This window comes from Mytilus edulis, chromosome 10 (assembly GCF_963676685.1).
Source record: "Mytilus edulis chromosome 10, xbMytEdul2.2, whole genome shotgun sequence".
Lineage (NCBI taxonomy): Eukaryota > Metazoa > Mollusca > Bivalvia > Mytilida > Mytilidae > Mytilus > Mytilus edulis.
In genome coordinates this window covers 73,874,141-73,895,933 of record NC_092353.1, presented here as the reverse complement: position 1 = coordinate 73,895,933, position 21,793 = coordinate 73,874,141, and the positions used below count along the sequence as shown (strand labels likewise).

Sequence of the window (21,793 nt, the reverse complement as noted above, 5' to 3'; positions counted from 1 at the left end):
AAGTCTGCATACATTCCCTTTAACATTGAAGATTCGTTTAACATTTTTATACTTGATTCTTTTAATCCCTATGAAATCCACGAAAATTGGTACCCAAAGAATATTAATGAAACCACAGTAATTGAGATTATGTTCCCAAATGTTGCAGAGAAGGTGGAATCTCACTCTTTCGACGCAGTCCCTCTCGATTCTTTTGGAGATCATGCGATTCCCTATGTTTGTGTTTGTTGACTTTATTTGTCCTCTTGGTTGATTTACAATTTTTGAACAAGTAGTGTACAAACATATAATCCATCTTTGGTAAATACAGTTAAGTAAACATTACATTATTATTAAAAATAGTGATCTCATCAGGTGAACATTTGATTGAAACACTAAATACGAATTAATTAATGACAATAACCGTCCGCATCAAATATCTGAAATCAACCTAAGGGTATCATCAGTTTTGGTAAAATTTGTTAACACTTCTGAACAGTTTTTCGCATTATTTAGTGTAGTAAAGTTTTTTGTTTAGAGATTAAATATCATCATTGGCAATTCTTGGTTACAGAACAATTTAGATCCTAGATGTGGCGAAGGATTTCCTCAAGCTTTAAGTATCGAAAACTGCACAAAGGCATCGTATATTGACAATATATTCAAAAACTAAAGGAAAATCACAAAAATACTGAACTCCGAGGAAATTTCAGAACGGAAAGTCTCTAATCAAATGGCAAAATAAAATGATAAAACACATCAAAAGAAAGGACAACAACTGTAATATTCCTGAGTTAGTACAGGCATTTTCAAATGTAGAAAATGGTGGATTGAACCTGGTTTAACAGCGCTTAAGGTGTAACACCACTAATTCAGAGCCGGCCAGAAAGCACATAATCTTTTATAAAATATTCGATTGGTATATACTCCGATAAAAATTCTGACTTATAATTTTGGATATTTAAAAAAAACGCACCAAATTATAAAAAGATCGTACATTTAGCATGTTTGTCAGATACATGTATGAAGTAACTGTATTGATTCTCCGAAGTTCCGGGAACCAGTTCTTTCTAATACATGTAATATGCCATTAAAGTTATGTTGATTTTGTCAGTACAAGACACCATATAGTGTAGCTTTGACATACAATGAAAGTCACTTTATTTGAACATAAGATTAAAGAGCTGTGTCTGCTTGAAATTGTGGAAATTAACATAGAAAGCAATGAGGCCATGCATTAGTGGTGTACGTCCTTAACATCTGACTTGAATGACAGTCACATCAAATTCCATCATATTGACAACGAAGCGTCAACAAAACACAAAACAGACATAATTTTCAATCTCAATTTAAAAAAAAACAAAAAAATATTTGACAAAAAGCACAAAAAAGCATCTATAAAATTAAACAACCACATTCATTGTATACTTATATATGTATTTAAACTCAACCCATAAAGGAATGAAATATTTGAAGTCTTGTGACTGAATGGCAGGGTTCAAAATAACCCTAGTGTAGAGTCGCGTGTTTGAGGTCAGAATGTATACGTCACAATCAAAGAGATATAAAATATATTTGTCGTTCAAAGTATTTTCAGAATTATAATAGAACAATAACATAATGGCATTATAATAGAACAAAAACATCATTGTGGGATGTTTAAAAGTACAGAGCGACGTCATTTGTACCAAAGAAACACAAACAGTCACACGTTCAAAACACACCAGCAAAAATGAAAGATAATACAGACAACTCATTGACGAAATGTATAAGTACAGAGCCACGTCAAATGGATATCACCGAAAACAGAACAAACAGTAAAAGTAATATCAATAATAGAACAAAAACTTAACATATACACTTGTAAATAGATTCATTTTAACAAAGGAAAACAACTTTTTGAAATAGATCCATTGAAGAAACAAATTGTGGCCATTTTGAAATTTCATGATAAAGTTGAAATTCAAAGTCATAGTTGGTCAAAAATGAACCTTGTCCTTTCAATTTCTAACAGTTATAATATCAATTTCTTCTTGAATAACAACAAACGACAAGGTATCAGGAAATGATCCTATGGCGTATGGACTGAATTCTGAATATAAAATAATTTCATAAGAGGAGGGGTATACCTTTTCTTTACAATTGTACATTCTCTTAAAGAAAGAGGTATAATGAGAGTCACTATTTGATCCATTAACTTGCCAAAAAAGTAAACTTATCATTTTTTTAAATCATGTACTTTTATTGATAAATAACCAGGTAATACACTATGGACCCTTAAAGAGGCACTGCCTGTCAAATGCATGTTCACCGATTTGACTCAAATTCTCATATTTGATTTATAACAATGTAAAACATTTTTCCATTAAAAGTCTAAAATAAACAATAAACAGTGTGAAGGCATGATATTTCGTAACTTCATGTGTATTTTAGTCTAGGCGTCACCCGTTTATTAACTATCGAGTTGACCTCCAAAGTCATCCGATGATCATATACGCGATGTAAACATAAATATAGATACTCGTGCAATTTGTTTATTGTAGGTCTGTTTAATTTCATATTATAGATATATATGATTATCATTTTGTTTTTACCTGTATAAGAATGATATTTTGTGCATCGAATCTGCCAATCAAATGATTTACCTTTGTTTCACTTTCAATGTTGAAATTCTTTTTCTTTAAATGACTTATCATATAAAATCACGTGTTAACCATCCCTATAGATATGTAGGGATTAAACTGAAATTCACATGAATACGGATTCAATAAGGTCGAATTATTCACTTGCAAGTAAATAATTCATCATCAATGTTTCTTAACTTATTTTGGCAAAATTGAATCACATTGTCTGCTTAAAACAAATAAGTATTTCACTTTTGCAATTTCATTAATGATTCAACAAAAAAATCATTTGTTATATTTTTTTTATGTTTCTCGTAGCAAGTGCCACTTCCAGAGCCAGTCTGCCATTAAAACATTCAAAATAAAAACAAAATGTGCATATGGCAGGTCAGCCTCGTTGAATTTTCTATATCGTACAGGTATAAGTGAAAACAACAAAAATACAACTGAGACTTTGTATATCAGCAACAGCCTCATTTGCATTATGCCATGAAAACAACACGTTTAATGATTTCTTGCGCCCGAAGCGCTTTGATGGATTTACCTTTATCAGGAACGCTCAAAGCCAAACAATGGAAATCCGAAGATGTATAAGTACCAAAACCGTTGAAGAGCTATATGTCAAAAAATAATTAGCAAATTCATCTAAAGCCAACTTTGCGGCGGAGTTGAAACCTTAGTTTTTTAATAATTTAAAATTTAAAAAACGGACAATTTTAGTAAATATTGTTAAATTGTGTCAGTACCGAAGTACTGACAACTGAGCCGATAATACCCTCGGGGACTGATAGTCAACCAGCAGAGGTGATGTAAAAAAAATGATAACAACTACTGAGCTGATGACACCCTCAGTCACTTAACTGTTGAATGCGTATTTCTGATTTTTAACCTTTTGATCATGTTGACTGGCTGTTCAAACTAAGAGCTGCTAAAAATATTCTCCATAGACAAAAAGTATGTTACCTTTGATAACTATTTACACCATTGGGTCGATGCCACTACTGGTGGAAGTTTCGTGTTGACAAAACTTTGATTTTTTTTTAAACTAAGGATTTTCTTATCTCAGGCATATATTACCTTAGCCGTATTTGGCACAACTTTTGGGAATTTTGAATCCTCAATGCTCTTCAACTTTGTATTTGTTTGGCTTTATAAATATTTTGATATGAGCGTCACTGATGAGTCTTATGTAGACGAAACGCGCGTCTTGCGTACTAGATTATAATCCTGGTACATTTGATAACTATTCACATCACTGGGTCAATGTCACTGCTGGTGGACGATTCGTCCCCGAGGGTATCACAAGCCAAGGAGTCAACAGTTCCGTGTTGACATGAATATCAATAATTTGGTAATTTTTATAAATTTCCTGTTTACAAAACTTTTAATTTTTCGAAAAACTAGGGATTTTCTTATCCCAGTCATAGATTATCTTAGCCGTATTTGGCACAACTTTTTTTAATCTTGGATCTTCAATGCTCTTCAACTTTGTACTTGATTTGCTTAATAAATATTTTGATATGAGCGTCACTGATGAGTCTTATGTAGACGAAACGCGCGTCTGGCGCACTAAAGTATAATCCTGGTACCTTTGACAATTATTCACACCACTTGGTTGATGCCACTGCTGGTGGACGTTTCGTCCCCGAAGGGTATCACAAGACCAGTAGTCAACACTTCGGTGTTGACATGAATATCATTAATGCAGTTTTTTTTTATAAATTAACTGTTTACAAAACTTTGAATTTTTTGAAAAACCTTTTTTTTTATCCTAGGCATAAATTACCTTAGCCGTATTTGGCACAACTTTTGTGAATTTTGGATCCTCAATGCTCTTCAACTTTGTACTTGTTTGGTTTTATAAATATTTTGATATGAGCGTCACAGATGAGTCTTATGTAGACAAAACGAGCGTCTGGCGCACTAAATTAAAACCCTTATTTACACCACTGGATCGATGCCACTGCTAATGGACGTGTCGTCCCTGAGGGTATCACCAGCCCAGTAGTCAACACTTCGGTGTTGACATGAATATTAATAATGTAGTCATTTTTATAAATTTCCTGTTTCCAAAAAAATGATTTTTTCGAAAAACTAGTCAAAATCAGCGTCTGGCTTACTTAATTATAATCCTGGTATATTTGAGTTTTAAGGTAGATCATAAGTATTGACTGTTTGAGACAGAATATTCTTATAATTTGCCAAAATGAAGATTTCACTATGCTTTTTTTCAAAAAAATTATAAAAAGTAAGGGTCACCGTGCTATTTTTCAAGCTATGAGTAGTTGAAAATTGCATAAATTTGGTTAGATTGTTCATGAAAAAAACATATGTGTGTGCATAAAAAAAATCTATGAGATACAACTTTGAAATAAATTGTGAGAAGATAGGCTTTAATAAATAAATGCAATAAAATCCAATTAGTCAAGTTTTTTTTTTACTTACAGCGTTATCTCTCCTTAAATGGCGCATTTGAAAAATGATTCTAAAATCAAACAAAAAAGATATCTGTTTAAATATTTTGAATTAAACAATAAATCAAGTTTTCTTTATATTAATAAACAGTATAACCATTAAATTGCAAATATGTTTCCAAATTTGCAGATTTGGACAAATAACTATACCGATTTTGTACTGCAAGTGTACAATCCAAGATGGCGGTTTACCACGAATCTACCTTAATTCACAAATCTCCTAGAGTGGAGCATTTTTTTTTATGAAAATAAGTTTTAGTTGATAGACCAATAAAAATGTAATCATAGGAATCGTCAAATATTTCCAAAAAATCAAAGTTTCACAAATACTAGAAATTGTATGATATTTTTCTTTCATTGTTAGAACATAATGTTACCATAAAAGAGGGACGAAAGATACCAAAGGGACAGTCAAACTCATAAATCTAAAACAAACTGACAACGCCATGGCTAACATAAGCTGACAACGCCATGGCTAACATAAGCTGTCATAAAATGAGAACCCCCCAAAAAAAATCTTTTCATATTTACTAGTATTTCTTGTTTACAATAACAAAACGATCAGCGTATGAAAATGACACATTCACAATATAATGAGAACAACCTAATACATTTTATCAAATTAAATTTGAATGCAACGGGCAGATATATAAACAGAAAGTTGGAGTTCCGATGGGGTCACCAATGTCTCCTAGTTAACTAATATCAGAATGTATGAAAGAATTTCTTAAATTTTTAAAAAAGCTTTTCCCAATCGTCCGAAGTTTCTCTTTGTCTGTCTACAGAGATGACGTGTGTTAACTGTTCAAAGGAAGTGAACAAGCGCTTACTGAATTTTACCCAATTGCAAATAGTATTCATCCACTGTTAAAATTTACATATGAAATTTCCAATAGTCAAATACAATTTTTGGACGTAACACTATTTAAATTAGATAGATTTAAAAGACACAAATATTAGATATCAAATTATATCGCAAACCAATGGATAACTTCCAATATTTACATAAAACATCAGCTCATGCCGACTCTGTATTAAAGGGATTCATAATTGGCGAAGTTACACGGTTCATTCGATCGTGTAATAACAAAGAAGACACACAGATCAAACTATTTAAACACAAGCTTATACTTAGGGGACACAAGGAAAATGAAATTAATCCACTAGTTAATAAAGCACTTAGAAAAAGTAGGCAAAACACATTATGTTATAAAAACAAAAAATAAACAGAAAAGTCCACCACTAGTCATAGCAACGAAATTTAATCCCTTATTTAAGCAATTGGGAAGACGAATAAGAAAACACTGGCATTTGATTAAAGATGACGCAACCGCTAAACATATATTTCCAAGACCGCTTGTAATTGCTTATCGTTAACACAAGAAGGTGAAGGAGTACTTGACCTAGGCAAAATTATAAAGTATTTAGATAAAGAATTGACATTCATTTATAAGTGTGTTACAGATTAACCAGGTGTAGTGACCACAACTATAAGTGTGTTACAGATTCACCAGGTGTAATGACCACAAAATGTAACTGCATTGAATACGTTTATAAACATATCGATAACAATTCAAAAGTAATTACAATCAAATAGTATAGTAAATAAGACTTAATTGGGCTAGGGCACCTGACGAGGATGAACGGTTTTGGTCGAACTTGACCTAAATGATATCCGAAACACCACGTGTTATATAATCAAATTAAAGAAATCCTAGACGATCAGTTGTTTACTACAGATCATTTCCGTTGGGTAAATCCTTTCAAATAAATAGATGTGTAAAATTTTACAATTAACCACAAAACAATCTACCGAGAAAAGGTCAAATCAGGATAAAACAGTTATAAATACTATATAAAATTTAAGGTAAATGTAAATAAGCGAAACATGCTATATATAGATATATGTATCACCGAATCATGCATTAACAAAGCAATAAAAGAATAAACCTGTAATTGAAGACAAACAGTTAATTGCAAATAAAAATTGCATATAACGTATAAACAGCAAAAATGAAAATAAATAATATAAACTCGATACGGACAAAAAATAATATATCCCAAAATGCTAAAGGCAAAAATGTTAGAAGGTTTTGCTAAGATTGGTTCATGGACACGATAATTTATAAAATCATTAGAACTGATGAAAGGATACTGATAACTGTTTTGAATATGTATAGTATTTTGTCGGTTTTTTTTCGTATGTGTTTTATTTTTGTCTATGTATATAAACTCATCATACATGTAGAAACCAGGATTAACATTTTATATTTACGCCAGACGCGCTTTTCATCTACTAGAGACTCATCAGTGACATTCGAATATATTTGCTATGGTTTTTGTTTGTTTCGCAAATAACGTTATGAAGTATAAATATATATATGGTAACTATGTTCGTGTATTGATGCAGATGATGGTTTGTACACAACTCATGTTCTGCATATATTCTAGTTACGATACCCGATGTACTAATTTAATATTAAGGGATATCACATTATAAATATATATAAAAACTTATCATAAGTATCAGGATTGAATTTTCATATTTGTGCTAGGCGCGCGTTTCGTCTACACAAAGATTCATATAAATAAACATTGTACTTACCTATTTTTCCAATGACTTTATCATTCTCATCCTTTATCTTTTTCTCAAATATCTTCCTTTTTTCTTTAGCAATTAGTCCATTCGAAACATTGCTATGGTGTTTCATTAGTTCTTGTAATGAAATATTAAGTATAGTCATTGACGAACTTACAGAAATCCTCGATTTTCTAATTTCATATAATTCACCTTGATGTTGTAACGTTACACCTTGTAATACTCCAATACTTTTATCAAATGATTCATCTTTATTTATTAATGCGTCAGTTTTGTTGACAGTGTTATCAAGCTTTTGTTTTAAATCTTGGTTTTGTTTTTTCAGTAAATCCGATTCATTTTCAACCCGTTGAACTCTGAATAGTAGTCTGTGGTAATTCTCTTTCAATATGTTTATTTCTAATTGAATGTTTATCAAGCGGTCTGCATCCTTTAATTCCTTTTTCCCTAAACTTTGTGTAGTAACATCTAACATAAATCCGAAACAGATATATGACAGAATAGTGAAAATAACCAACCACATCTTCATGTTATTGAGGTCTTATCCAGATATGTTTTAGAGAATAATTCTCCAATACGTAACAGTCTGATTATATCAGTCAATCGTTTATGTATTACGTCTTTTTCAGTTTCCTTGATATAAGTAAGCATGTATATCATTAGTGAAACTATAAATAGTACAACTTCAATATCTTGCCAATAGTTTTCATATTATGCAGTGTTTTTTTATCATACTAATTACGTGGTAAAGTGTTCTTTCGTTTGTTTTGTAAAAAATAAACGTTTACTGTTTGATTCATGCTGTGATCATTTTTTATATTAACATGTATCGTTGATGTGTATGTGATTTTTAAGAAATGACTGTAATATTTTTTCTGTCTATGAAGAAATAACATAAAAAAAATGGTGCACACTGAATAACGCGCGAAGCTGTCGAATAGACAGAAAAAATGTTACAGTAATTTCTTATTAATTAATTTTTAATTCCATTTTAAACCGTAGAAAACCATGAAAAAACGTTGATGACGTCACGCTAACATGACTAAATTATGTCTATGTGCTGATAATAAAATAACGTCAGCCAATCAGAAGACGTGTTACATCCAAAATTAAATTATGTCTATATGCATTTGTTTTTCTTTCAACAAATTTGTTTTTATAGTGATTGAGATTATAACACAATGTCGACCTCTGTACTCCTATTTTCCACTTGTTTACCTCTTAGTTTTGTTTGTTTTGATAACACATTGTTGCCGATTTAATGGAATTATATGTGACTGTCATACAAGTGATAGATTTAATAACTTACTTTAAAACCAGGATTAGTTTTACAAAGAGAAATGCCTGTACAAAGTCAGGAATAATACAGGTATTAAATTAGTTTAATTTCCTTAGTTAATGATATTTGCCAATTGTTAAGGACTTTTCGTTTTTAATTGTCCTTTTCGTTTTGTATTTTTTATGTTAAATTTTTCAAACACTTATGAGCCTACCCATTTGGATAAAACATCATGGTACAATGTATTATAAATATCTTTTATATTTCTTACAAGAGATTTCAAATAAACTTACCTGGTCGAATTCATAATCCTTCTTCTGTCATAATAATTTTGATATGACTTTATCTATGTCAACAAGCAATTTGTTATTTCGGTATATCATAATTTCTCCAATTTTCTGACTGTTTACTGAAGATAGGTGGATCGGAAATCGTATGAGTATTGCATCATTGACTGCTGATATTATTATATTCATTTGTAAACAGCAGTTTACTTGGAGTGGTATCGGCGTTGTGTTACAATATTTAAGACCATGAGCACATGCATGATTTTTAGGAAAGTATTATTGGGACTGAAAATGTGAAAGTTAAACAAAGTTGATAGATGTTTTTTTTCAAAGTTAAGACTAAAAGTTGGCTACTCTGGCAAATTTTTCAAATATAAAGTAACAAAAATGTAAATGTCATACAGGCATTATATCAACATTACACAAGTAAATAATGTTTACTACTTGTTCTCATTTAGCTTATGATCATAGTAAGATGTGTTCCAAACTTTTAAATGTTTTAAACTGGCGATGAATGCTAACATTTTTTTAAAGACGTAATATTCTTGATTACCTATGAACAGGATCTTTATATTAAGAATAAGAAAGAATTGTGTTGAGCATTGTTTTATTTCGGTGATTTAACAGATATGTACATTCTCTTCTCGAATGATGTGCAATAATCATATAATCATCAGACAGAACGATTATGTGAAAGCATTTCACCTTGCAGTAGATTGTCTGACTGCGTTATGATCTGTTTGTTAAGATTACGTGCTCTTGCTTACTCCTGTGACAGTAACTATCGTACATTGTGAGTAATAATGTAAAACAGAAACACACCCTAAAAGAAATGTTATTAATACAGTAAACAAATTATATGAGAAATCTGTTAATAAATTGCATATTGAGAATAGTATTTTGTTATTCACATTTACAAGAAGAACTACTATATGTAGAGAAAAAACTGCATAAAAAAACAGCCGAATTTTAATGGAAAAATCTTTTAAACCCAACATTATAAATTTATTTATGAAACAGTTGAAAGTTCAATTAAAGAATGCATGTTAAATATATATATATTTTGAGTAATCATTTTTTGTTTCCTTTCTGAAGGAAATAGTGCAAAGACTTAGTTTCATGTAGGTGCTATCATTGTATTGTAGGAAAATATATATGTACATACTGTAGTTTGTACCAAATTAGTTCGACCGCAGAAGGTAATGAAAAACATAGTGTTGATCAAGTTAAAACTGGCTGTTAAATCCTTTTTAACCAAAACAAGAAATTTGATAGATTCGATGCAAACACACATATTAAAAGCATCTTATGGTTAAAATACGACCTTCAACTACATTTAAAAAATTGTACAGATCACAATCGCTCTCTTTAAGGGCATACGATACAGTAACAGGAGAGGTAATGACATTACTAACGTAAAATGTTATTTTCGCGACTTCAAACTGTGACATATCGGGAAAAGATGCATTTTTCGACTGATTTTTATCAATCAAACTGATTTAATTTGAAAACGAATGTTTGGAATACTTATAAAATAAAGAAATTACCGATTATTTAACAAAAAACAATTTGTGTTTATCTATTATAACAAAAAAGGTAGGTCTTCTTTCGAAAAAGAAATTACGACCACAAATCTGAATTTTGAGCAAATATAAAAAATTCCGACCTCATTTTACTCAAAAAGTAGCACATAAAGGTATAAAAATAGCCTATACGCAAATTTTCATGAACTTGTAAATACAGGCTCAAAACTGTATCGTATGCCCTTCAATAAGCGATTAGGTGATAAGAGTCAATTTTGATCATTCTTTATATCAGTAGTATTTTATTGTACTTTTTTGTTTTCGGTCATGATATTGTCTGTTTATCTTCTCAATGTTTGTATTTGTTGGCCATGGTATTAACTGTTTGTATTATGGTCGTTGTTTCGTTTCGGTCATGATATTGACTGTTTGTCTTCTAATCGGGTGTTTTTTTTGCCATGATATTGACTGTTTGTTTTCTCAATGTTTTTTTCCCTTTTCGGTCAAGATATTGACTGTTTATCTTCTCAGTCTTTTGTTCTCTTTGGCCATGATATTGACTGTTCATTTTTTCGACCATGTATTGACTGTATTTTTTCCACAATATTTTCTCTCTTTAATATCTTCTTCTTCACTTGTAACAAGATTCAGAGTGTTCTCATCATTCACCATATTTTCGATATCGTGAAATAACAATATGTATATATATATAAATTATATACATTTTGCTCTTTGGTCGGTTTGTTGTCCCTTTAATCCTTTTCCAATTTCAATTCTCATTTTTGTTAAAGAAATGTCTGCAAAATTCCACAAAATACTATATAAAAGCATATATGAAATATTGTGAGTAATAAGTATGCTGGTATTGTGCAAATCATTCCGTCTTAAATTATGATAATGCCCATCATATTTCTTAAGAAATAAGACGAAAACAAGATTTGGTGCCATGCCAATACAAAACTATACACAGACTTCCATCATTTATTTGGAACTTGTGAGTAGCGTTTTACATGATGAATAATCAAATCGAAATTGACTTAAACATAACACGATATGAAAAAAAAATCAAAACAACGTTTTTTTAGTTATGTTCTTACTCGGATACTATTAAACCACTAACAATTTTCTATTTGATAAGATATTCATTGTAAACGTTAGAATTCTACTTAAAAAAATTGAGTAATAAAAATAAAAAACAGCTTTATTTTAATTAAAAAGTTATTTATCAACACGATTTCGTTTGATAAATTAGACTCTGGCAATGTTACAATCGTAGTTATATATCTTATACGTATGACATATCGGTGAAAAAGTAAGCAAGACAATGGGTGTTTTAGTGTCGTTTCTACACAATGTCAATAAAACAACCAGCATAAAAATAAGGACCCACCAGAACCAGTCAAGACCAAATAAGCAGTACAAAACACATTTGCTAGCCATGATTTTATTCATAGTCCTATCACATTGCTCGCTGGGAATGTTGTCATTTCTTTCAGTCATTCAGTCTGTCTGTCAGTTCGTCCATCCGTCCACCTATAAATCTGTCAATCCATCAGTACGTACGTTCGTCTATATATTAATTCAGAAACCGTACAACAAAATGTCTTTAAACTTTGTAAGGACACAGTATTAAGACGTGCCTCTCGAAATAAGAAAAATAAGAAAATAAAATAATATTCGTAGAGTTACACGTCTTTCAACCTAGAAATAATTTTTAAATGCGATATATACTACTGTAAGAGTGCGTCGTCGCCATTCAAACCATACAACGGATTTTCATAAAACTTTGTAGACAGTATCAAGGTTGATGTGTATAATGATATAAAGTTATGATTCAATTGTTTCCTTAGTAGTAATACCCCTTTGAACTTAAGATTTTGGCCAAAATTAGTACTCAAACAATTTTTAATGGTGGCTTTGGGCTGTTGTCTGATATAACGTCGGGTTGATGTCGCTTTGACACATTCCACATTTCCTTTTTCAATTTTATTTCATCGTAACTCATTTGAAGCCACACAACAACATTTCATAAACTTTATAGATAGTTAGAACATGATGAATATAAAGGTGTGCTTATCAACAGAATTTTTTGTATCAATTAACTTCAAGCTATGTTTGGTCTTTCGAATAACAGTTCAGTTTGGTAACTATAACACATGTTTGTGCTTAAAAAGAAATCTATGAGATAGAATTTTGAAATTAATTGTGAGAAGATAGGTTTTATTATATGTTTTAAGATGAAAACAGAAAAAAATGATGTCACTTAATTAGTAATTCTAAAATTTCCCAATCAGTCCAGTGAAACAAAAATTACAAGAAAATGCAAAGAGGGTGATCAGGAGTCAACAAAAACTAAAAAAATCAAACGTTATCAATCAACAGTGCAGGTTAAAACCATCTACACTATCCCTAACTTAGAGATGACTTAAAAGAAAACAATGCGTTGAGCAACTTTTCGATTTTGTCGATATTTTGACGATTTTTGTATATTATAGTGACAGCTGTTTATCGATGTTCCAATCGAGAAAAAATAATTAAAAGCTGTGCCATATGGGTGTCATATGACCAAGAACAAATGCAGTGCTTTTTAGAAACATTAAAAGCATCCAATAACCCGATTCGAAATATTAGCAATGACTTGATTTCAATAAATCAGGATAACTATGAATAGAAATAGTCCGTGTGTCAGAAAATACACTAACACAGAACATGTATTATACTTGAAACTGTACAGACTATTTTTTTAATGTTAGATTTTGTTTATTCTAACCAAATGTTGATCGTGAAAAATCTTTCAACACATTATTTGGATCATAAAAGAAATGTATAACCAAACCAGAATGTAAAGATTTGGTCAATTGCAGAAAATCGAACATGCAGTTGCGTAATCTTCGTCATAAGGTTACAGTATTTATTTTCATGAATTAATCGTGTTTTTTCTCGCCTTTACAGGTAAGTGGATGCGTCACTACATACAATTTTTGGAGTTTTCTTTCGTTTTGGTCTATTTACTTCCAAACATTATTTTTTAAGTTTTTTTATAGGTCATTTTACATCTCCCATTGAATACGATATTCTTGTACTAGCATTTCCTATCATGATTTTCTTGATAGAGGGTTGCTGCTCACAAGGAAGCTATAAAACCAAGAGTTCCAAATGGTGAAGTTGAAATCATCCCTTCGTGAATTTTACGGACGCCATCACGAGTTGGTTGACCGTTATGGAACAACCGTGTCTCAAATGATATCGGATATGTTCCTTACGTCGTAACTACAATCCCTTTCCCTTTCATGAACTACCGAACTAGACTATTTATCGGATTTGTTAATTTTTGTATCATCGTCAGTTTACTTACTTTCTTTTGTTACCCATTCTGACATCGGAATCGGACTTCTTATTGATATATGTGTTTATTTATACTGTTTTGGCTAGTAATATAAGGAATGTGTTGAGATCTCACACAACATGTTTGACCCCGCCGTAGTTTTGCGCCTGTCACAAGTCCGGAGCCTCTTGTTGTTGGTAGTCTTATTTTTTTTTGTTATATATTTTGTTCATTTATATGTTTTTAAGTTTAGATGCCGTCCAATTTCACTAAATTAACACACAATTTATTTATCTAAAGGCCAGCTAAAGACCAATTCTAGTTGTGGAATTTTGTCGCTGGGTTGAAGACCGTTTGATTCGGCTTGTGTCTGCTCTTTAGTCGGGTTGTTATTTTATTTGACATACTTCCCATTTTATTCTCAATTTAAAAGGTTTATCGCGGCTCATGAATAGTCATAATCGATTGACAGAAAACAAATCCGGGTTACAAACTAAAACCGAGGGAAACACTTCAAATATAAGAGGAAAACAGAACACTGAAGCGCATCAAAACAACCAACAACATACATAGAATCGAACTGTCAATTACCTCTATGGTACAGAAAAAAATATAGGTTGAACCTGATAAAATGGCTAGCCAAACCTCCAAATTATATGGCAATGTTAAATACATAACTAAAATGACAACACTACATGACATAAATACAGCCAAAACAAACGCATTGAAACTCAGAACAGACACACTCAGAAATGAAATATAAGATTAGGTTCCATTAGAAACTTGCAAAATAACAACGAACATCTTTTATTAACCACATACAGTGACGTATTGTTTAAACAAATATATAACCTTGAAATCCATACAATTATTTTCACAATACTAGTCCAAACAATTATCATAAATATGATGGTATTTAGAGACTTTTTCAAGTAATTGCTGTGACGACGTCATGATTATTTGGACTAACACGACATTTTATCCATGGCAAAAGGAGATAAACTCGGCTTTGCAGGTACACAAGACATATGTGTATGACCGAAAATACAGAATTCAAACCTTAAACAATAAAGTATAACACAATACTTAACGGTTTATCATATAATCTAAAAAAAAAAGCAACGAAATTGGCACATTTGTTTAATGTAACTTGTTTCTTAACTCTACACACATAATAGTTTACAACAACCTACAGCTTTGAATAACTAGAAATAACAATTTTCCAAAACTTCTCATTAAATCTCAAAATACAGAACGATGCAAAATGTGTAAGCCTGAATGGAAATAAAAACAACTTTTTAATATATTTAGCATCTCTGATTTCAAACTATATTTATAATGTATGCTTCAGTTTCCTTCCATAAGGGAGAAAATTCCTAATTCCTGACATGATATACATGTATGCATTTTTTAAGAAATTAATGGGATAAATACACCATTATATATATTGAAACTTAAACCAGAAAACATGTTCTAAAATCTTATTTAATTTCAAACACAAGTAACGCCAACAACTTATTAACTTGATAATTGATAATGAGATGTCAGAAAGAAGCGAAACAGCTCATTGTTGAATGCCGAATGGTGACATATAGTAGCTAATATCTGTGTCACTTTTGTCCTTTTGAGTTGGCAACCATACCACATCTTCTTTTTATATATAATAAAACAGCGTGTACCTGGAGCCTATTTAATAATAATGTATTCATGTTTTTCTATACTGGTAACATTCCCAAGTAATGTCTTTATAAGGTCATATCAGGGAACCAGGACGTTAACACATTAGTATATCTATGAATTTAAATATCTCCCCATAGTGCAACCTAGAGCCAATGTAAATCATCCTTGTATCTATAATATAGACAGCTTGTACCGCAGTTATTATCAGCCTTGTAATCAGTTCTTATCGCTTATGACTTGATTTGTTACAAAAACTTTCAATAAAAAAATGAAGGATATGCAGTAATGAATGATTATAAAACCTGTGCGGTTTACTGTAGTAAATCTTTACTCTTCCACTAAGGTCCTTTTGGTCAAAGAGATTGTCAAGAATTTATCCTACTCAGTTTGTACAGTCAAGTATCTTGACGTTATTGATAAACTATCCAAATGGAACCTTGCAATAATAGCTGAAAACAAATTAAGATAAATTTTGTCTGAGGTATAGCAAAATGTTTTTTTTAAATTTCTCAATTCATCAGATGGAACAGTAAAACAATGTATGTAACCCATTTTGTAGTGACAAATACCTTACAACGAGGCAAATGATAAACCCAGAAACTGAAAATAAATCAGCAGCTGTATCCAACTAGCGCAAGTGAATACGAATAGCATACGTTATATTTTCCGTTCATCGATGGATAAAAACAAAACAAAAAAATAATGAACTTATTTTGAAATAAAAGCTGATTTTATGTTCTCTGTGTACGCACAAAATATCAGCAACCTGTTCTCACAGAACGTTTATTTAATACAATGCAATAGCTTATCGTTCATCAGTATCCAACCGATCAGAACCATTAGATAAGAAAACGACCATGGTTCTCCGGACACAAAAAAAAATATACTGACAACAAAAACATCACATATTTAATCTATAAAGGCATTTACAATTTTATAAGATACTACTTTCAATTTCAAATTCCATTATCGAATAACTGTCCAAATGCATATGTTATGTCCTTTACCTTTTAACATTATACATGTACCGTTGTGTGTTGGTACATTATACATATATATTTTACACATAATACATTACACATATGATTTTTCATTTCCTATCGTCAATCATCCATTTTTAGATGCTGACGTTCCCTTGTCACCATCTTACGGTGTTTATATATCTCAACTTGTACGATTCGCCCGTGTTTGTAACAATGTTTAAGATTTTAACGAGAGAAATTTATGTATTACTGAAAACTTATTACACCAGGGTTTTCCATATCACAAACTAGTCAAAACATTTACTTAATTTTATTATTGGTATATAAGGACATCATTCGTAAATATAGATCAACATGCAGACTTCTTATACGTTTAGGTATTTCACATCCAATTGTTTATGGAAATATTCTTTATAAAGCACAAAAATTTCAGTATTCACCGCAGAAACTAACAAACCTTTAGATAGACTTATTAAGAAGGGATATAGTTACGATACTGTTGTCAGGTAATTAAAGATTGCATATTTTGTCGTTAATATTGATTCACTTATAGGGTCTTTGCATCGGAACTAAACACATTTATTCAAAAACCAGTTGTTGGCATGACACTGGTTATGTTCTTCTCATATATGTTATGATGGTATGATACTAAACCCCTAAAGGGAAGGATTGTGCCTGATATTCATATGATGAAATCATTATCTTTCAATCAGCTTAATTTAAGTCTGGAGCTGGCATATCAGTTAACTGCTAGTAGTCTGTTGTTATTTATGTATAATTGTCATTTTGGTTATTTTCTTTGGTTACATCTTCTGACATCAGACTCGGACTTCTCTTGAATTGATTTTTATATGTACGTATTGTTATGCGTTTACTTTTCTACATTGACTAAAGGTATAGGGGGAGGGTTGAGATCTCATAAACATGTTTAACCCCGCCGCATTTTTGCGCCTGTCCCAAGTCAGGAGCCTCTGGTCTTTGTTAGTCTTGTATTATTTTAATTTTTGTTTCTTGTGTACAATTTGGAAATTAGTATGGCGTTCATTATCACTGAACTAGTATATATTTGTTTAGGGGCCAGCCGAAGGACATCTCCGGGTGCGGGAATTTCTCGTTACATTGAAGACCTGTTGGTGACCTTCCGCTGTTGTTTGGTCGGGTTGTTGTCTCTTTGATTTCCATTTCCATTCTCAATTTTATTTTATCATACATTATACATTATACCTATATACACTATACCTATATATATTATACCTATATACACTATACCTATATATATTATACATATGTACATTATACATAGACACACTATACCTATATACATTATGCAGATATACATTATACCTATAGACATTAAACATATATACATTATAACTATATAGTTTGATTGTCATTTTTCCAACAAATCGGAATGCACATCATTCAAGTGTATTAAAGATAAAAAGATAATGTGTGAAACAGATAACAAAAACGTTAGTCAAAAGATGAATAATTTCAGATGGATCTCTTTTAAACATCAATGTATACATTAATAGCGGATCCAGAGAGGATAATATTTGTAAAAAATCAAAATATTGTACAAACATCAAAGAGCTGATTTAATCTGGCATGCTCTAAAGTAAAGAAAGTTCTGGTCACCAAATCAGAGATTTGCATGATGAAAATGAGGTCTCTATTCTAAATGTTTTTTAAAAATTGTATAAGAGCATAATAAAACAAATTCCGTATATTTACATACCAGTACTGAAGTTCTCATTTAGTTTACTCCAAGACAAACTACTGTGAAAAACGTGGCTTAAATTATTTTCAAACAGTAACTTTTTCCGTTAAAATATATCTGTTGATTTTCATATCAGTACCGATTTATATTAAATAGCTATAAACGATGATTGTCAAATAATGAATAAAAGGGAAACATCAATGTCAATCCTTCTCAAATGCTTTAAAAAAAAAACAAAGCAATAACATATTTGCAACATATAAAGTGTACTTAATCAAATATTTTATAAGCCATTCCAGCTGGGTACCCGTATCCGTCAATATCTCCATTACCATTTATCCATAAACCAAATCGAACAGTTCGGCTATGTTCAATATGGTGAAATCCTGTTGATATGGACATGCTAAAAGTGGTGAACTGATATAATCCTTCAGAAATGCTAAAAACACTTCGAATATTGAAAGGATTGCGATCCAGCAAAAAGCCATCAATAGCATCGCTCTGTACCGTTATGCTAATATAGCTGTCAAACCCAGTTGGTACTACGAAATCATATTCATAAAGGTATTGATTTACACCCGGAATTGTCATCATAAAAGGATCTCCTTTGTGTTTTGGTAAACCATGAGGATACGACATGACGAGTATGTCATCAGATGGTGAAATTAAAGAAATGGTGTTGTAATAAAAATCCAAGGAATCTCTTGCCATTAATGATAGAGACTTTTTCTCGTTTCCTATTTTAATTGTCAAACTAGTGTTATGCACCGACTGTAAACGAACAGTGTTATTCAAACGTGTAGCTACATGCGGAGTGATAAACAGATTATCGTGTTGATTAGTGGGTAATACTGATTCAATAAATGATTGACAACCACCTGCATGATTGTATCCTACTGCCCTACTACAGCTATTACCACTTACAACAATTACTGGTTTTGATGATGTTACTATGGTTCCTGACAGGTCAGAGGTATGTGATAACTGAAACGTGTGATATCTGTTCATCACAAATCTAAGTGTGTCTTTGTTACCATATTGTTTGTTGTCATATGTTATAGAACCGGATTGCAATTTTAAATCTATAAGGATAACAGTATTTTGATTTACTGCTGTTACCGCAAATATTTTGCCATAGCCATATGGTAAGGTTGGTATTATGTGTTCTGTAGAGGCGAATCGCACAGGCATTAATAAGAATCCTTCGGAATACAACCCGTCATACAAAAGGCCATACATATTTACTCTGACATCTGAATGAACTTCTAATCCTGCAGAATGTATAACATCTGACGGAAACACACTATTATTAAGATATTTTTCTGTATTAGTTTCGTCAATGATGATAGACTGATTGTTAGTGTTGTTGAAATAAAATACTGAAAGACGTGCCGTAATGTCTGATGCTACCAAAAGTTTCGGTATAAGGTTTCCGATCAATCCTCCTAGGAAAACTACCAGGAAACTTGTGCCTTTCCAATCTATTATTAATAAATATAATTTGCGAAATTCAAGTTATAATAAAACAGAAAACTACAAAAGCTTGTGTTATACATGATTTATACCGGTTTCTTACGAATATCTTTTATATATGAGTTTGCCTTGTTACTCGTACAATGTAGAATACGAAATTAGATATACTATATACTTACTGGGGTTAGTTTAATAGTATAGAGGGCGCTCACCAATGACAGACATTGTGACAATTTATACTTATAATATATAAATATAGTTATCGGTACTCATGCTGTCTCATGGTAACACATTTGACAATAAAAGATGTAACTCATTACTGCCGACTATTCTGCTATATCATCTCTCGATTGCATCGAAATTTATACATATTTTGAACTTCAGCACGAGATAAAATTATATATCATCTTAATTTTGGTTGTTACGATTTGCTATAAATATTAATGAACTAGTGTGACAGCTCATTTCTTTAACTAATGTAGTACTTATGCATATTCATTGTAACAAATTATTTCTTGTAGTAATGAATATAATATAGTGATTTTACATGGGTATTTTTAACATTATAGAACGCTGGAAGTATGTCTGACACAATATAACATTAATTACGTCGATACTTTTGTTCGGGAGATGAGAACATGACTAAAAACGGAGAGGTTTATGAAGTAAGGTCTTCGATCTTTCATTTGACCTCATAATAAAAACTGAGAAAAATTTTAACACCTCCAAACCAAAGAATTCTTCAAATCTTAACAATAGCTCAGTAGTTTCCGAACTTTAGATTAATTTAGCTGCATTTTTTTTTTGCTGCTTTTTGAACATACTGCTTCCATGTGCTAAGTTATTTATACAGCATTCACTTCATATTTTATGAGTTTGTACGTTCTTGATGAAGACCAATCATGCTCAGCGCTTTGTACGCATCAAAGTTATGAAGTGTTATATGTTCAATAGTTACTTGTTAATATATACTGCTGTCGATGGATGTTAAGTCTATTAGCTTATCAGTCAGTGTTTTTGGTACTGACATGATTTATAAATCCTTTTTTCTTTAAATCACCGTAGATGATTCGAAAATTAATAAAAACGTCATAAATTTCTTCGTGTGTTTAGGAACTATTACACTATTGATTTAACATTTTTTTTGGTTCGAACGTGCCAAATAAAGTTCAATCTGAAATAATGCTTTGAACGGACCAAATTTATTATCTGTTGTATCTTAATTTATATCTTACCTGAATGTTTACAATTTTTACCGAAGAATCCCGCTGCACATACGCATCGGTTATAATCATTTAACCTCTGCCAGCTTTCACCATTATAACACATTGCATACTTGTCTGAAAAAATAGATATCACGAGTTGGTTGACGGTAATGAAATAACCGTTTTACAGATGATATCGGATATGTTTCCAATGTCGAAACTACAATCCACTTCCCTTTTCACCACTTATGTGACCTATCGAATTAGACTATTTACCGTATTTTTTAATAACATGAGTAAAACGACAGGTGCCACATGTCGAGCAGCATCTGCTGTCCCTTCCGGAGCACCTGAGATCACCCCAAGTTTTTGGTTGGATTCGTGTTGCTAAATCCTTAGTTGTTCAAGTGTACTATTATATGTTTGGTTTTTTTTAGCCATGGCGTTGTCAGTTTATTTTCGATCTATGAGTCTGACTGTCCCTCTGGTATCTTTCGTTCCCCCTTTTTAATAGATAGATAAATTCATCATAGATATCAAGGTTAGAATGTTATTTGCCAGATTAGCGCTTTGTCCAAAACAGGCCTACCAGAGTCGATCGACCCGAAACAAGTTAAAATGTCAAAAAGTAAACGAAATAAA

At 31.3% G+C, this 21,793-nt stretch overlaps 2 protein-coding genes across 3 annotated transcripts in view; both read right to left on the bottom strand.

The window, feature by feature from the left end:
- Positions 1–8,299, bottom strand: part of LOC139491885 (uncharacterized) — a 39,977-nt gene extending 31,678 nt beyond the window's left edge. For both annotated transcript variants that reach the window (XM_071279800.1, XM_071279801.1), the window contains exon 1: positions 7,683–8,299. In XM_071279800.1, coding sequence (XP_071135901.1) covers positions 7,683–8,205 — 523 coding nt within the window. In that variant the 5' untranslated portion in view covers positions 8,206–8,299. The remainder of the gene's footprint in view (positions 1–7,682) is intronic.
- A 10,444-nt stretch (positions 8,300–18,743) lies between these two features.
- On the bottom strand, positions 18,744–21,275 carry LOC139492969 (IgGFc-binding protein-like). Its single transcript, XM_071281115.1, has 2 exons — positions 21,182–21,275; positions 18,744–19,954 (listed from the first exon to the last, which is right to left on the bottom strand). Exons 1-2 carry the CDS (start codon positions 21,273–21,275, stop codon positions 18,744–18,746), a joined length of 1,305 nt encoding a protein of 434 aa, XP_071137216.1.
- Between the last annotated feature and the right edge of the window lie 518 nt (positions 21,276–21,793).